The sequence below is a fragment of the Macaca nemestrina genome, chromosome 6 (assembly GCF_043159975.1).
Source record: "Macaca nemestrina isolate mMacNem1 chromosome 6, mMacNem.hap1, whole genome shotgun sequence".
In the NCBI taxonomy this organism is placed as follows: Eukaryota; Metazoa; Chordata; class Mammalia; order Primates; family Cercopithecidae; genus Macaca; species Macaca nemestrina.
The window spans coordinates 92747386-92766900 of record NC_092130.1 but is presented as its reverse complement, the minus strand read 5'-3'; the positions used below and the strand labels follow the sequence as shown (position 1 = coordinate 92766900).

The window sequence follows — 19515 nt, the reverse complement described above, 5'->3', positions numbered from 1 at the left end:
ATGTTACTCTCTTGCTTTAAGAAAGTTACCACTAACAGAGATACAGTAAAACTTCCAATGTCCAATGTCCAAGTAGCACAAAACACAGAGACAAACAAATGACTGATCCATGTGCCTGGCAGATGCAGCCTTAGACTAATTACTGGTTTCCCTGCCCATCATCCCACCTCAGCAGAGATGACTGGGGTTGAACACTGAATATTCTGTGTCTTCTGAGATATAAATAATATGAAATTTCAATTCTTTTAAAATATAAATGGTGATTAATTTAAAGACAGAAAATTACTTCATGGTAGAATCTTGGCAAACAGAGTGTGTGTGTGTGTGTGCATGCCACCATCAAGTATTTCATATGGTTACAGTTATTTCAAACATGACTTTTTACCATTTTAATATCTGTGAGGTCTTTTAGTAAAATATCATTCCCTTTTCATTCCTTATATTCCAAAATACTTCAGAAATTTTACGATGGCTTTGAAATGATATGTTCCCAAAATATAGATTCACACATTTGGCTTAATTAAAATATATTTTGAAATTCAAAAGATGAAGGGGGAAGAAAAAAAAAAAACAGTCGGCAGGTCTAACTTGAAGAAAGATGAGATATTTCTGTGAAATTCTTACGTGTCTTTTCGGTTAGGGGGAATTATCCTTTTCATGTAGTTTTAACTCATTGCAAGGACACTGACAATAACAGATAAAACACAATTTCTGTTTGCTTACATAGAGCTAATCTAATGTGCTATTGCCTTCTGTAACGGTGAGTTAATGACTGCTTTAGAGGATTTTTTTTTTCCTGTTACAATAGGAGCTAAAATTAAATGTTTTCTTTTCATAATCATTAGGACCTTCTTTAAAGGAAAATAGTGTATCCACATTCAGGTGTTAATCATGTGACACTGACAATGTAATTTTCCTATCTGCAAAACTTGTCTCCCTAGGCTAAATTTCTCCTTAATTGGAATGTCTTTAAAGAACTCAACTGATAAAAAAGTAGACAGTTCTAACTTTAAAGCAATGAAATTGAATAAAGGTACAGGGCTATTCAGGGAGGGCCCACATCAATTTTTCTTATCTCTTAAAATATTTTCAAGTTTTGAATGAAAACTATTAATTTCTAATTTCTACCCTTCTAACAGCCCAATCTGCCTACCAAAAAATCCATATATCTTTCAAAACTTCTAGAGACAGAGAACTCAAAATCTCACCAAGGAACATGTCACATCTCTCTCTCAGAGCTGCCTCTAGAAAACAATGGATTAATCAGGCCCAATATTTGAGATGCCAGTCATTCAAATATTTAAAAGCTATTGTAATTATTTTCTTAACTGAGATAAATATCCCTACTTAATTTTACATATCATGGTATATACACCTGGTCATCATTTTTGTTGACCTACTCTTGATAAACTCAAATTTGATGACATATTTTAAAATACAGTAAAAAGAATGGAAACGGTACTCCAGATGTGATCTAACTAGCACAAAATACAATGGTGTTATTACCTGTCTTGTTTAAGCTGCTTTATAACAACCAGCAATCCAACACTGTAAAGAATTAATTTCCTTTCCTTCCCTCCTTCAGCTATATCTTATGGACCAATTGCTAGAGCACTGGGAACTGGTAATCTTATCTTCCTCCTGCCTAAAGGCAAGATTAGTCAGAGGAGGTCATGCTTGGGGTTGAGTCAAGGGAGAATATAACTGGTATGCAAACAATGTCAAATGTATCTTTGCAATGGGAAAGAATTGCAAAATTTTGAAACAAAGAAAAGCCTTAAAGATATACTTTCAATCTTTCAGTTTCTCTCTAGCAAAGAATCTATTTTGCATATATTTCACATGTAGTTGATTAAAGTCCACAGACAGGAAAACCAAACATTTGTTCTAATGGAAACAATTTCCTTAGTGTCCAAGACTAAGTGTCCATCCAGCAGAATCTAAATATTTTGTAGCTTCTCATGAAATTTTCCACGTCAACTGACATTTCTAGTTGTAGATGTTTCTCCCGGAAACCAGCTTTAAAACTTTACAGTTGTTTCTTCCAATAACTAATTTCTGGTTAGAAATTCTAGATTAAAAGTTAGCATCAATTTTGGTCAATGAGCCACATTCAGCCCTTTCCAAATCAACTGCCTATTAGACCAAGTCCTGTCGAAAATAAAATAATTAATAAATCGAAAAATAAATTTATCTTGGAGGCAGAATAAAAACATAATAGAAAAATTTAAACAACTTATTCCTCAAAAGCCTGAGGTAGTACTTAAATGTTGTTCAGATAAGAGCTTTGTGTTTTTATAATGATTACACGCTTCAATAATAAATTTTCAAGACAAGTTATAGAGTCTTATTTCTGGGATAATTTTGGAAATAACATTGAAGATGTACTTTGGTTCAAGGAGATGAATAGAGGCTCTATATCGAGGGTCTCCAACTCCCCTGGGGCATGAACAGGTGCCTGTCTGCGGCCTGTTAGAAACCCCGGCTGCACAACAGGAAATGAGCCTGAGCCCCGCCTCCTGCCAGATCAGCAGCAGCATTAGATTCTCATAGGAGCAGGAATCCTATTGTGAACTGCACATGGGGGTTATCTAGGGTGTGGCCTCCTTAATCTAATGCCTGATGATCTGAGGTGGAACACTTTCATCCTGAAACTACTCCTCCACTGCGGCTCCGTGGAAAAAATTGTTTTCCACGAAACTGGTTCCTGGTGCCCAAAAGGTGGGGGACCACTGCTCTATAGAATACAGATCCACATTACCGTCCTGGTCTTGCTCACAATCCTCCCCATAAACACCTTATAATCTGAGCAACCACTAATGCTAATTCTTCTAGAAAGTTTCCCCATGTCTATTTTTTTTTTTTTTTTGCTTTCTATCATTCTATGTTTGCTTAAAATGTTCCAATATAGTAATTTCTACAGATTAAATAAATTTCCATCTCAGCTCATCTCAAAAGCCACCACAAACATAAAATCTGATTCCTAGGACAGGAAGTGATCTTTCCCCACTTGATACCCATAGCACTTTGTTCCCCTTTTATGATAATTATTTTCTGCATTGTATAATGATTACTGATGTGCCTGTCTTACCCTTTCTTAAATTTAAGTATTTAGAAGGCTGAGCCTTTATCGTCAGGTCATAGAGAAATGGTAGATCACAAGCTCTCCATGAAGTCTCAATACACATCTGTTAAATGGAGGATCCTAATGTTCTTTTTTCCCTGTGATTCTATCTTTATGCAAAGTCACAAAGAGCTTATTGCTGATCTATCATATCCAAGAAACTACTATTAATGTACTGTCATAAATTCCAACTTGGTATTTATTATACTTTACAAGATTCCCATTTTGCAATCTTATAAAGAAAAAAATCAATTCATAACTTATTTGCTCTAAGCATAAGGAAAGCTATATTCCTAAAGGACTGATTCCTAATTATGCAAGCATTACTTACATTACTCATAAATTTCATATAATAAAACATAGGGTTCTCTTTTGCCCATATGAAATGAGGTGATTTGTCAAATTATGTTGAAGGAAAGAAAGTTTTTGAAAAATTAAAAGCTGACAGCTACATTGCCCCCAGTTTGTGTATTCATGCACAAACAGAAAAAAAAAAAAAAAAGTCAGTACTTACTGGACATTTCAATAATTTTATTAATGACTAAAATGATGAAAGAATAGTCAGAGGCTTAGATGTTTGATTTCTGCATGTAGCTTTAAAATAGTATATAAGGTTTAATTATTTATATCACTTAATTAGTAACTCCTGGGTGGCACTTATGAGCCAGACACTGTTTAAAGATCCTTATACGTATTGAATCATTTAATTTACACAAAGGCCCTTTGACATTGGTACTCATACCCCAATTTTACAGATGAGGAAACTAAGGTGGAGAGAGATTAAGTAACTTGCTCTAAGTCACAGACTTGGCAAATAGAAGTACCAAGATTTCAACTCAGCCTAGCTAGCTTCTTAACCACACCCCCATGATGCAGTCCTTTAAAGAATGTGTTCCTTCAGATGTTTACACACTACAGAATTCCAGTAGAGCATGCTCAGCATGTAACAAACACTGGAATTAGAAGTATTATTTTTGGCTGGGTGGGGTGGCTCATGCCTGTAATCTCAACATTTGGGGAGGCTGAGGTGGGTGGATTGCTTGAGCCTAGAAGTTCAAGACCAGCCTGAGCGACATGGCAAAACCCTGTCTCTACACAAAGTACAAAAATTAACCAGGCTTGGTGGAGTGTACCTGTAGTCCCAGCTACCTGGGAGGCTGAGGTGGGAGGATCACTTGAGCCTGGGACATTGAGGCTGCAGTGAGCCATGATTGCGTCATTGCACTCCAGCATGGGTGACAGAGACCCCATCTCCAGAAACAACAACAACAAAAAACTTCCAAACCAACAAAAAGAAGTATTATTATTTCTTTGGGTTTGAAAGTATTACTCCCCATATGTGTAACAGGCACAGCTTAATTTGAACAAGCACTGCAATGTGCAAAAAGCATGGAACAAAATTGTAGGTTCAACTCTTCTTCCACTGAGCAGGAATCAATGACCTTGGTCTATTCATTACATTTATCACAGAATCCCCTTCCTGTTTAACACTGACATTGACATTAGCTCACTTGTTTATTTCCAGGTTATTTTACGTGTGTGTGTGTATATGTGTGTGTGTGTGTGTGTGTGTAAATGAATGGTGCACTCTGAAAATACAGGCAAAATTAAAGGGAAAAGGATGAGGAAAAAAGTCTTTGTCTTTGGCATGACAGTGACTGATAAACTGCATAAAAAGACTATCTGCCCACACACTTCAGTGTTTATCACCTGATGTGCTAATAACCAGCAGGGCTCATTGAGAAGGGAGCTTTACTACAGTAGTTCTGGGACAGGAAAGCATTGTGGAAAGTAACACAGCTGGACCTCCGTATTTAAGAAGTAATGAAATCTAATCTTGCAAGCCAGAGGCTGTTCTGTGATGCACTCCAATTTATCTATTGTCTGAAAAGCCAAAGTCATTGGTTAAAAGACAGCTAAGCTGACACACACAGAATATGTCTTGTTCTTGAAAATGTTTGAGCTCCTTGTGTAGATGAGTCACAATAACGAGTTCTGTATCCAATGGCTCTCTGTGATTTGGATGAAGCATTCTGGTTTCATTTCACAACGAAACCTTATCAGATAAAGACATTGTGGGGTTATATGAATACATTGTATTAAAAAGGTGTTAATTCTTTTTTGAAATTTGCTATATTTTCCAAAGATTAGTACTTAAGAAAACAAATATCCTTACTGGGTTCTATCTTCAGCTGAGAGACTGAAATTTTGCCCTCCCTATTTTTCTTTCCAAGTCTTGATTAAAATTAAAAGAAGATAACAATAAATATTGATTGTTGTCTATTTTAAATCATAGCTTGATTAATTTTATACTTTCAAATGCCAAAATTAAATATAATCTGGAAATGATTCAGCCCAGTTCTACTCTCATTATATGACTCATTTAGAAATTGTTAACCTTGTACTTTAAGCAATATGGATTATGGATTTTTCTTCACATAAATACTTTGCTATATGTTAAACAATAAGTTGTCTTACAGTACAAAGTCACCTTGAGGTGTCACCTAGTTTTCCTATGGCTCCAGGGAATGTGGCCAAACAAAACTCCACAAACAATGACATCTATTTTAAGCTCTTTGACAAAGAATTCATGCCTCTATTTCATCTCAGTAACCCTTATGCTTTATTCTAGTAATTCCTCATATCAAACAGCATGATTCTAGCACACAGGAGGTACCAATAAGATTTGTATTAGATGCTACAGGAGTCTGTAATATTTTCAAGAAATTAATCCAACCTATCAAAACACTTATGTATTTATTTACTTATTTAGTTAGTTTGAAGCAGTCTCTCTCTGTTGTCAGGATGGAGTGCAGTGGCATGATCCCAGCTCACTGCCACCTCCGCCTCCCAGGTTCAAACGATTCTCATTTCAGCCTCCTGCTTAGCCGGGATTACAGATGTGCACCACCACACCTGGCAATTTTTTTTTTTTTTTTTTTTTTTTTTAGTAGAGAAAAGGTTTTACCATGTTGACCAGGCGGGTCTTAAACCCCTGAACTCAAGTGACCCACCCACCTTGGTCTCCCAAAGTACTGGGATTACAGGCATGAGCCACCGCTCCAGGCCAAAACACTTATTTTCAATGAATTCTTAAAGTGTCCTATCTTTTTCTTCATTCCATCTTCTGTGTTAATAGTAGTATGGGGAGAGATGAGAGCAAAGGCTGTGTCATTCATCCATTAGCCCTTTACTTTCCATCAGAGAAGTATTAGTCATTTTTCCATTTCCTAGCTTTATTTAACCTTCTTAAGCTTTCTTTTTCCACTTACCCTAAGCCTGTTCCATACTTTAGATCAGGGATCCTACCAGCCCGTGGCCTGTTAGGAACCAGGCCACACAGCAGGAGATGGGCAGCAGGTGAGCAAGTATTACTGCATAAGCTCCGCCTCCTTTCAGATCAGCAGCAGCATTAAATTCTCCTGAGAACACAACTCTGTTGTGAACTGCATATGCAAGGGATGTAGGTTGTATGCTCCTTATGATAATCTAATGCCAACCCATCTTCTGTGGAAAAATTATCTTCTATGAAACCCAGTCCCTGGTACTAAAGAGGTTGGGGACTGCTGCTGCAGATGCTCTAAAATATTACTTAAGCTTTATATGATTAAATACCTACTCCTTCTCTTATTAGGCTTGATTTTAGAGAATGTCTCTTTCTTTATAGTTTTTATTAACTAAACTCTTCTTTATATATGCCTACTTCTGTTTTACCCTTTTTAAATGTTTTATGGCCTACTACAGTAATCAAATGTTTGAATGAAAATTAAAGGAAATATAATCACATTATTTTTAAAATATATTGGATAGGATAACAATCTCTTCTTTTTCTCTTCATGTGTATTTTTCTTCTTCTATTATACAAATCAAATAACTCCAAATCTATATTACTATGAATAAGTGAGCATAAGTACATTAAGCTTCCTCTTCATTATAAATCTATCATGATAAACTGTTTAGCCTTTTCTATACAATCCTTAGAATATTAAAAGCTTTCAAAAAACTCTTATCCCAACCATTTACCTTTAAGAATTTAGTCTAAAGACACAATGGCAAATATGCACAAAATTTAGTTATAAGGCACTCTATCAAATTCTTCATAATAGAGGAAATTAGCATACTACTTAAATGTCCACAAGTAGGGGCTCATTAAATAAATGATAATAAATGATGGAATGTTTTCTTGCTATTTAAAAAATTTCAGGAAACAATTTTTAATTAAATGGAAAGATAATTTTATATCCTTATGTGAAAAAACTAAAGGTGACTATCAAGAAATATGAACTGTGTAGTATAAGTTTTATGCACACATATGTATACACATAAACACAAACATGTACATAATTTTATGTAAAAAATCAAATTGCTATCATTCTTTATATGACTATATATAGCTTTAGGTAGGTATAGAAAAAACCAGATACAGATAAGTGAATAAAAAAAGACTAAAAGTGTATATAACCTAAGATTATGATACATTTTGTTTGCTTCTTTTATTTTGTATGTTCTAAAGTTTATATATATATATATATAAAACTTTTGTAAAGAAAAAATTCAATAAATGCCGTGTAAAATATAAACTAAAGGACAGTGGTTTAAATGATATACATCAATATCTTAATGAGTCATTGTCTTTTCTTACAAATAAAAGTTTTACCACAAACTGGCTTTTGTCCTTTGACTGGACTAGAATGGCTTTCGGTATTCAATAATATCTAAGGTTCTTTGATGTTATACATTTTTTTCTCTCTGAAAGTTAATATATAATTGTTACAGCTTAGAATTACAAACTAACAAATTCTATTCATTGTCATTATTAATAAAGCAGAAATATTTTTACATCAATAAGCTAATGAGTTTATATAGTATGTTACAGAATTTTTACACATATAAAACATAATTACTTTTCTATAATATATCCAAAATTAGTACAAAAACTTTCCCTTAATTATCTGTCATCTTAACTTACAATTATATTTGTTTGTATGAACTTATATTTAACCTTTCTTATTATTAGAAAAGTAAGGAAACATAACTGTGAAAATAAATCCCTTTGACCCTAGTTGACTGGAAAATTTCTTAGCAATCATCTATTGGCTAGCAGCTTTAGAGAAAGTATTTTAGTCCATGAAACATAGCTCTCATTATGATAATTTGTAGAAAAATGGATTCAATCATGAGTCTAAGAAGTAATCTTAAGAAGAGGGGAAAATGAACCACCCTGACAACCACTCACAATTTCATCTACTATGTGAAAAATTTAACTAAAATTTACCAAACCCCTCATTTGGTAACCAAAGTCTCGAAATCTAAAATAACCCTACACCACCCAAGAGAGCTACTTAAGGCTCGCTAACTTTCTGATATTTCATGAACACTAACAAGAAGTCTTTCAGACAGCGTCAGACTCTATTATACTACTTGATATTCTGACACTGATTACCTTCTGAAAGATAAACATGAATATGGCTATTCATAGAGTGAAATGTACAGTCAACTTCTAGTTTTTTTAAAAAAATGTGTATGACAGTCTTTATTTTCTGGGGTAAATATATTCAATTTTTCATAATAAAATGAAAGCTGAGGAACAGGCCATTAGTGACAATATAGGGGGTAACAAATTTAATAGAATCTGAATTTGTATTAGAAAAGGGATATCATTACCAAAGGGAAATAAGTTTCTATGGAATATGATAGGTAGGAGAGGATAGGAGAATATAAAACAGAATAAAATGAAATAACTTTTCCTGAATATATATATATATATTATATATTTTTTACATGATATGCCATACACACACACACACACACACACACGGAAATGAGAAGCCTGGCCAGAAGTCGATATAATTACAGAAAAGATAAAAAGAAATTATAAATAAAATGATATACAGTACTATTATCCTGTACTGACCTACTCTCAATAACACACATACATTTAATTTTTTCCAAGTGATGATGAATGTTATATTACTACCACATTCCAATGTTTATATTCTTTGTTTTGTCTGATCATTTTAACAATATTTTACACATATTTATGACAAAGACTATTTTTTAACTGCTATATCCTCAGTGACAGGAAGAGTGGCACATAGCTGAGACTCAAATATTTGACAGATGAATGAGTAAGCAAATAAATAGACAAATGTTTGTTTTAGCCATTTAATTTTTTCCTACAAATTCTTCTATGTGCCACAGTCAAGCTCTTTCTCCACAATGCCAGCAAAACTGATCTTCCGTAAAGCAACAAGATCATCCATAAATCACATGGAATTAAAGTAAATGCTTATCTTGCTTAACTGCTCCGCAGTACTTGACATTGCTGATTATCCACTCCTTGAGACATTGTTAATCCTGAACTTACTGTGTGCCACACTTTCCTGGTTTTCCTTCTACCTGACTACTCTCTCTCTGGCTGCTTTACAGATTTCACTTTCTCTACCTATCACTTAAATATTGACGGCCCTCTTACCGGTTTGCATTTCAAAGTCCTCTATTCTTTCCCATGTCTAGCTCTTCTATTCTTTGTTATTACCCTTTTTCTAGGCAGACTCATCCATTCCCTAAGCTTCAATAACCATCTATATAATTATGACTTCTACATTGATGCTTGACTTCTTAGATAATGTCTATCAAATTTCTCAAATTCAATATGTGAAATACTGCACTCTCTTTCTGCCTCCCAATCCTGTGTATTGTCATTTACAATATCTCAGTAAATGATACCCAGTTGCTCAGGCCAGAAACTGGGGATGTCTTTCTTTACTCTTAGTTTCTACCACACTCTTTTTCTTCATACCCCACAAATAACCAATACTTGTCTAGGGTATCGTCTAAATACTCAATGACTCTCTCCTCTTCATCCCGTTAGTTACCACACTGACCCAAGCTAAGATCATGTCTAGCCTCATCTGCTGCAATTGCCTTCAAATTGTCCCCCTGCTGTGTTTTGCTGTACTTTGCTTTCCATGTTGCACCAACAGAAATACAAATTCTCTCTGTTGTTCTTAGTAAAAAGTCAATTTTTCTTAAAACACTGTACCAAACTCTAGCGTATCTGCCACTTGTCACCATCCTCAGAGTCAGTGCTGGCCACCATGTCCCTTCTCTCTAAGTTCTAGACACATTTAACTTATTTCAGTTCATGACATTACTATATTTTTAATCTGCTGGTTATTCTACACACTATTTTCTCTGTCTGGAATAGGTTTTGTTGTTTGTTGTTGTTGTTTTCAGTCTGCAATAGATTGAAATTATTTTTTAGATTTATGTCTAGATGTTATTTTTACAGGTTGGTATGCATTCCTTTATACTTAGCTTAAGGCAAGGTATTTGTTTTATATTTTTATGGCTCCATGTACTTGTATCACAACACATCATAACATATCTATATATCTGTCTATCATCTATTTTTCTATTTTCTGTTATCTATCTATCTATCTATCTATCTATCTATCTATCTATCTATCTATATCTTCCTGTCTGTCTGTCTGTCTATCTATCTCATCATCTAAACAGCAACTTGTTTATCATTGCCCCTCCACCATTCAGGTCACAACTACTTAGCAAACATTCAATAAATATTTATTTAAAAATAAATAAAAACTAAGATTTAATTTTTTTAAAAAAGATCACTTATTTTTTCCCTTTGATTACATTAAAATACTATGTATTTGAGTTGTAAAAGTTTATACTTGTTACTAATGGATTATTCTGATAATGCACACAGGAGAATTATGCCACAGAACTTGTACAATTTAAAAATTCTCAAGATTTCCATTTATGAACTGTGTAACATATACTGATAGGCCAGTCAAGGTGGCTTACGCCTGTAATCCCAGCACTTTGGGAGCCAAGGTGGTTGAATTACCTGAGGTCAGAAGGTCAGGAGTTCGAGACCAGTCTGGCCAACATGGTGAAACCCTGTCTCTACTAAAAAAAAAAAATACAAAAATTAGCTGGGCATGGTGGCACGTGCCTGTAATCCCATCTACTTGGGAGGCTAAGGCAGGAGAATCCCTTGAACACAGAAGGCGGAGGATGCAGTGAGCCAAGATCATGGCATTGCTCTCCAGGCTGGGTGACAGAGCGAGATTCCCTCTCTCTCTCTCTCTCCCCCCCCATATATATATATATACACACACACACACACACACACACACACATATATATATCACCTCCTGGGTTCAAGTGATTCTTCTGCCTCACCCTCCCTAGTAGCTGGAACTACAGCACCTGCCAACACACCCGGCTAATTTTTGTATATTTGGTAAAGACAGGGTTTCACTATGTTGACTAGGCTGGTCTCTCTCTCTCTCTCTCTGTATATAATATATATAATATATAACATATATAATATATGTTATATATATTATATATATAATATATGACATATATATTATATATATGACATATATGTTATATGTTATATATATTATATATGTTATATAAATATGTAAAATATATATATTTTATACATATAAAATATATAATATATATATTTTGTGTGTGTGTGTGTGTATAGAGAGAGAGAGAGAGGGGGCCAGAGAGATAATACAAAATTTCTACATGAAATGCATGTGTCATAATATAGCTCCCAATTACACAGTGCCATCCAGGAATGTGAGTGAGTAAGTGGGAAGCAATTTGGGGCTTAGCCACGTGGTGGTCTGTGCACAAATCCTCTGGAGAGGGAGGCAGCATTCAGTGCACATCTGTGCAAACACTGGTTAATCTGGCTAATGTCTTCAAATTTAAGAATTTAAAACAAGGGCTTTTTCTTTGCTTTGTTTGAAGAGAAGTTTTCCTACTGCCATTTTCAGATATCAGAAGTGAATCTTAATAACTCTAAGAGGCTGAGCACATTGAGTTGTGCAGGTGTGTATGCGTGATAGCTGTGTGTGGGGATACAGACAGGTAAAGAGAGAGCGAGAATGCAGTATACAGAAATATCAAAAAAATGTCCAAAGAAAAGCAATGTTGTCTAGTGAATGAAGTTCACAAATCTGAGAAAGTCAATTTTGTCAAACTATCCCACATAACACAGGAATGCAAGTGAATGTGAGTATTGATTGCAAATGTTGTTAAGTGTTTTGTACTTATCTGATATTATATGTTTTGTGAGGGAAGAATAAAAGTACAAAATTGGATGAGGATCTCTTGAAATAAGTATCAATAACCTGAAACTAAGCTACTGCAAAGTAGTAGGGTTTGAGTAAAATCATGAAATGTTTTCCTCTAAGCATGCATTTGAAATTCTCCTTTCCAGATGAACTGCAATGAAGAGTATATGTCTGACTGAAGAACAAACTAGGTAAAAATAATTTTAAAAACTGGGATCAAAAAACACTTTTTCTAAGCAAATATAAATGAGAGTATTTTCTTTCCTTTGGAAATTAAAAATAAAAAGATTTAGAATTTCATAATATGTATGGCTCAAAATTCATATGGTCCAAAATGGATAAAAAAAACCTTAGAAACATCTCTATCTTTGTGGGAACTAATATGTAAGGAAAAATACAGACTAGTGACAGCTCAAATGTTTTTTGCCTTTTAAGATATTACCTCAAAATACCCACATGTGTTTTTTGTTTGTTTTTTAAATTCTAATACACTCTTTCCTGCATTGGTGTTAGATAACAACAGAAGAACAATAACAAAAAAGCCTTGGACAAGCCGTTTATTTTTATTTTTATTTATTTATTTGAGATGGAGTCTCTCTCTGTCGCCTAGGCTGGAATGCAGTGGCGCAGTCTCAGCTCACTGCAACCTCCACCTCCTTGGTTCAAGTGAGTCTCCTGCCTCAGCCTCCCTAGTAGCTAGGACTACAGAACCTGTCATCACGCCCAGTTAATTTTTGTATATTTGGTATAGACAGGGTTTCACTATGTTGGCCAGGCTGGTCTCAAACTCCTGAGCTCGTGATCCACCTGCCTCAGCCTTCCAAAGTGCTGGGATTACCGGTGTGAGCCACCGCACCTGGCCTTTTATGTTTTTTCTAAACAAAAACGCAGGATGGTCTTTAGTAATCTAATGATTGAACTACTTGATCCCAATAATTAGTTTTAAAACTATGAAAAGCCCCAAGGTAAGCTAGATATTAAAGGCATTATTACCAAGTATTACTATTCAATCAATATTTAGTATACCTTTCATATGCGAGAAAGTATGAAGGTGAAAAAAAGCAGTAGAAAGGCAAGTAGGGTAATGTTTCTGTCATAAATAGGTGCCTAAATTGAAAATTGTGCTTGATTTCTCATTATTTTCTGATCTTTTATAAAAATTATTTCACAATATAGGAAAGTTGTACTTCAGAAACTGTGAACACTTAAAGTGTTCAACTTTAGGAAAGTTGTTTCCTAGTATTTTAATGTTGGAACACCAGTACATGAAAATAGAATTGGTGTAACTAATATCCTATACTAAATGATCAAGCAAATACAAACTAAATATATTTCTTCCAAGACCTCCTAAATACAGCTCAGAGAATAATAGGGTTGTGAGAAACATACAATTAAAAAATATAGCTTAAAATAATACAGTATAACTATCCAATTTCTGAATATCAGAGATGTATACTAATACATAGTAATGAATCTGAGTTTTAATTTAATTCTATAAGCATTTGATTTCCCAAAGTCACACTAAACTAGGTGGAATATGGCAGCGTGCTTAGTTTTTAAAGTATTGCTGCCCATAGTATCAATGTTCGGACAAAATGGTGAATGTTCAATTAATATCTAAAAGTATAGCCCAAAAGTATACAAGTATTTACTTTAAAATTCTGCTGGCCAGGCATGGTGGTTCCTGCCTGTAACATGAGCACTTTTGGAGGCTGAGGCAGGTAGATCACAAGGTCAGGAAATCAAGATAATCCTGGCTAACATGGTGAAACCCCGTCTGTACAAAAAATACAGAAAGAAATTAGCCACGCGTGGTGGTGGGCACCTATGGCCCCAGGTACTCAGGAGGCTGAGGCAGGAGAATGGCTTGAACTCAGGGGACAGAGCTTACAGTGAGCTGAGATTGCGCCACTGCACTCCAGCCTGGGTGACAGAGTGAGACTCCATCTCAAAAAAAAAAAAAAAAAAAAAAAAAATTCTTCTAAGATACTGATTTCTTAATCATTTACCTACATTTGTTTCTCTGATTCCAGATTTGGATCTTTCTAATGGTGCCAAAAATATTACATACTATTATACAAATCGAAGGCACTGCCAATTGGGGGTTGTTGGGCTTAAAATACAACACTAAAATTTTATTCTATTCATACATTCCTACTAGGGGTATTTATGACTCTAATTTTCTTCAGATATACAGACTTTCCTGAGGATATGATTCTCACATTAAACTCTGAAACTCAAATGTACATATTTGAAGCCCAGGTCAAAGTGGTTACAACAGTTTTATTTCAATGGCACTGTGTCAAACCTCCTAAAATATCAGTGAGTTAATAAAAGCCTTAAAAGAGAATTATCTTTGAAGATGAATTAAATGAACAAAGTACTTTTCAGCAATAATATAATTAACTTATTTGGATAACATATATTCATAATGCAAATAAAATTAAGGAAAATTCATTTAAAAAATAAAACACACTACAATCCAGTAACTAATGGCCAAAGATGGTAAATGAATGGTTTTATTTAATTATTTTTTCTTTCATTCAACCAATAGTTGCTGGATTTTTTACTATGCATAAGGTATTAAGTTAGGTGCACTGGGTACAATGATGGGTAATTCAAGCTGATCCCTGGACGCTATTACTTTTCTTTTTCAAAACTATTTCCCCAAAGACATTGAAGTGCCCTGTTTCTCTAAGGTTTATGCTGGTTGACAAATATTTGATCCAAAACATGTTTGGTTTCCTATGATGAACAGATATATTCCATCTTGTACTCTTCTTGGTACTAATGTGAAAAATATATACTTTTTTCAAACTTACTTGTGGTGTTAACTTTGAAAATCATTTCTCTCTTTAGTCAGAGAGAAAATCTCTGCACAAGTTTACATGATGTTAAATTATTTTAAAGTATAGCTATTTCCTTAATGGGGACTATCTGGAATTACAGAAATTACTCTAAATCCATAAGTATACATATTTTGGAGACTTTTAAAAAAACTATTCTAATATAACCAATGACACATTAATTTTTGCAGAGCAAATTTTTGAGAAAACTTTGAAGAGCACTGCATCTGGAATATCCTCTTCTTTATATGCTTAGAAATATCAAATACATTTATCACCTAAGGAAAGTAATGATTAGAACAGCTACACAATGCTGATGGATATTAGAAGTCCCTAAAAACATCCTGTTTTACCTACAGTGATAATTTAACTTGAATAAATTGACTTTGGAGTTATGTATTTTATTTGAGAATAAAATGTTAAATTTATATTAATATTAGAAATATGAGAAATGTTATATTTATGTATTATTTGTAGTGTCTTTAAATTTAGTGTTAATTACTAAAAATATTTTAAAACTTAAAGAACACAATATAATTTCAATATAAACTGGAAATGATAAAACTGAGAATCCTACACAAAAGTAAACTAATTAGCAACATACAGCAATTTTACACCTAATCTCCATAATGCACCACAGCCAAACTGCCAGTTATTCATGGAAACAAAAAGATAACTACTGAAATGCTTAAATTTTGCACTTACCAACCTCCACAACACTAGAACAGTTGGGGTCTGTGAAGCCATCTGGACACTCACAGGAAAAGGAACCATCAGCCAATCCTGGCAAACAGATACCTCCATTTTCACATGGATTGGGATCGCAAATATCACCTAAGGCATTAAAAAAAAACAGAAATTGACTTTTTTTTTTCCTTCTTAGGCATTGAAACATACTAGTTTACTTTGCTATGGATGTTCCCTTGGCAAAGTCAAAAGTCAGGGTAATATTAAGATTCACACATAAGATTTGCAAGACTCATTTCAAACCATGTACTCAAAATATATATATATATATATTATGTAACATGGTAAAAATTGAACTGCATAATTCAAACACTGCCTCTGAAAGCTATTGGTTCAGTTTGGAGTTCCTTCATAATATGTAAAGAGAATGTTGTCTAATTGGTTAATAAATACTAACCTAAATATCTGTAATAGACTGGTGTCATTGATTACTCTGATAAATACCTTCTTTAGTTCCACACAGTTTACTCTTTAACTCTTTAAAGGACAGGATTTATTTCTGGATCCCTAGAATCTGGGCTTGTCCATGTGACTTGCTTTGGCTAGTAGGTCATTAACAGACTTGAAGACAACAGAGATTTGAAAAGCACTTGAAGATACCTACTTCCTCTCTTGGAGTGCTATGATCGCCATGTGAATGAATTCAGGCTAGCTTGCTTGAGATGGGTGAAAGAAATGTTGAAGGATAAGAGAGAAACTGCTACAGAGAAATAAGGTATGACATACATAATGGAAACCCCACAATGCGTGGCCTTGGCTATGGCAATGGGTGGCAGACAGTATCGGGAAAAGCAGTCATGGCCACGAAAAGCTAGAAAAATGGCTACCCATTTTATGTAGCGAGTAACAATTGATAAAGCTGTCATCTGAGGTAACTGGGGAAGTAGAATATGTATGCGATTAACTTTTCATATGAGTAAGGAGATTTCCAGGCAGACTATTAAAGCATCAGTTGGCTCTTACTGCCTGCATATGATAAGGTGCTACAATAAAGAGATGAGCTAAATAAAGAATCAGTCCTTTTGAAAAGTAAAGGGAAGTAGTATACAAGGACCAGGACTTGTGTTAGAAAACACAATTGTTTCTAAACTCCCACCTCTTAAAGTGGTAAATTATTGAATGCCAGAAAGACATGGCCCAACATAAATATCAAATCAAGGATGTGGCTATAAACCTCCATGTGAAAACATTTCAAATAATTCAGACGGAGCCTGAAAGATCTTCTCAGCTAAATAAAAGGGCTTCCAGAGACCTTAAGGATTGTCCCTAAGAAGACTGACATACTCAAAGTAGCACTGATTAAGTCTGGAGTAAAAAAGCAGACTTCAGACAGAATCATGGGTGTGGCTCTATTGCACAGAGGATTTGAATCAGATGCACAAAAACGCATACAGTTTTACAGGGAGCTTTGTAGGTGAAAGTGCCACCTCCTGGACTCAATGAGTATGGGATTTTTCAAAACAAAAAAGCATCTGGGCACCAACTTCCTACTAGATTGTATTTCTTAGTTACGTTATTCTCTGTAAGGTTTTTCACATGAGAATTATTTAATCTCTTCTCCAGATGAAGCACTTTAAAAATATTTGAAAAATGAGAATTCAGGTTGTGATTTCTGTCAAACATAAACCAAGTCATTAGCCACACTAAGATGATAGACTAAAACAGTACATAAGCACTGGAGCAGATATTAGAAAAGAGAGTCATAAAATGAATGAATGAATGTTTGGGGAATACCAAAGAATTTAGCGTGGCTGGACTATGGAGCATTTAATCTGGAATGGCTAAGAAAGTATAAATATGTTAGATCAGGGAGTATTAAAAAGTGGCATTGTAATTTTTAAGATAAGGAATCAATGAGAGTGTTTAACATTTTTAACATGTGTTTTAAAGTTTGGACATGGTCAGATCTAAATTAAGAAGACAATCCTGGCAGCATTTTGAATGGGGTGGTTGATGACTGATAAAGATATTTCAGTAGACTTGCTATCATTTATATACCTATCATCTATCTATCTATCTATCTATCTATCTATCTATCTATCTATCTATCTATCCATCCATCCATCCATCCATCCATCCATCCATTTATCCATCCACACATATAGCTAGCTAGCTATCCTCCATTCATCTATCAATTTGTCTATCTGTCCTTCTATTCCTTGAGTACCTACTGCATAGTAGACACTGAGGTAAGTGTGGTATATACCAAACTAAATAACAGACTATGGAGCTTAGTGGGAGAGATAAAAATGCAGTAACAATTACAATTATACTAACACAGTAGTAACACCTGCAATTGGTATACATGATCCAAACTGTGGGACCAGTGGAGATTTTTAAGGAGATTCAGTGCTATCAGGTGATGAAGAGGAGAGAGCATATGCTTAATATTACAGGCAAACATTAATATTAAGTGTGTAATATTACCTTTACACACTTAAAGGTAAAAGATCATGTTTCATTCCAGGAAGTTCAGGTAGATCACTGTAGCTAGGATATAAATATGTATGAGAAATACAAAATGATGAGGTCCAAAAGGTAAGAAGGCCATCTGAATCAAGGTCTTTTATGCTGTGCCAACAATTTTGGAGTTTATCTTTAAGCACTGGAAAATTATAAAAGAAATTGAAATACGGGAAAGTATATCGCCACATTTGTGCTTTGGAACAATCACTAAGGCAGCAATGTGTTGAATCAGATGGAGGAGGTTGGGCTGAGGGAAAAAGGGAAATGCATTTATTGTTTGAAATAGTCTCAAAAAAAAATGTTGAAGATTCTCTTGACCCTTCATAGAGGTGGCTACAGACAGGGAAATCAAAGTAGGTATCATTTAATATCAAATCTAGTTAATAAATACCAGGTAATGAAACAAGAATAAAAGTTCCCCCAAATTAAGACCCATCCACCTATGTGGAGTAATCAATGTAAGCACACAGTCTCATATTTACATATTTACCTAAAAAAAAAAACCCTTCTTTCAGATCCCATTCTGTCCTATAACCAAGTTCTTGCATCAGGTAGTAACTGAGGTAGGCCTACAGTCCTGATATACCCAGGGCCAAAGGAGGTCCCTTTGATTATCCCATCATTATGTAGAGTGCCTTAAGAATCCTTTCTGGTGCCTTAAGAAATCTTTCATGGCACTTGTGCTGCCCTCTCTAGATGATAATGCTAAATAGAGTCAATTTTCTACCAGACATGTGTGGGCCAGTCATATCATGCTTCTGTGGTCAAAATGAGAGAGGACTATTTGTTCAAGTCTCATTATATCTTAGCGATGCCAACTGTTGTTTAGCTGACATGTTTTTCTCTCTTATCCTTATAATTTTTGTTCTTTTTTGCTCATGGAAACACATTTCTAATACACTATAAAATTTTCATCTTATTTCCTTCATTAACATACTATCTTTTGAAAGGGAGAAAAGAGGTAATAGATTGGAGAAATATGTACAAGGTAGAATCAAGATGACAATTTGACCAAATTGATCCAGGGGTTGATCAAGAAATTTCGGTTGATTTCCAGAGTTCTTGCCTGTATGAATGAGTAGCCATCCTTTATAAGGAAATATAATGGATTCAGTTTTAGAGGTATTATCGTATTTGAAAAGTCTGCAGAAGATCTAAAATGAAAATGTCCGATTAAGCTATTATATAAGTAGATGTAGAATTAAAG

At 34.4% G+C, this 19515-nt stretch overlaps 1 protein-coding gene across 1 annotated transcript in view; it reads right to left on the bottom strand.

Moving 5' to 3' along the window:
• The window catches only part of LOC105475034 (EGF like repeats and discoidin domains 3), a 456215-nt gene that overhangs the window by 301578 nt on the left and 135122 nt on the right, over positions 1-19515 (bottom strand). The window contains exon 2 of the mRNA XM_011729971.3: positions 15801-15929. Within this exon, the coding sequence (XP_011728273.1) occupies positions 15801-15929 (129 nt within the window). The remainder of the gene's footprint in view (positions 1-15800; positions 15930-19515) is intronic.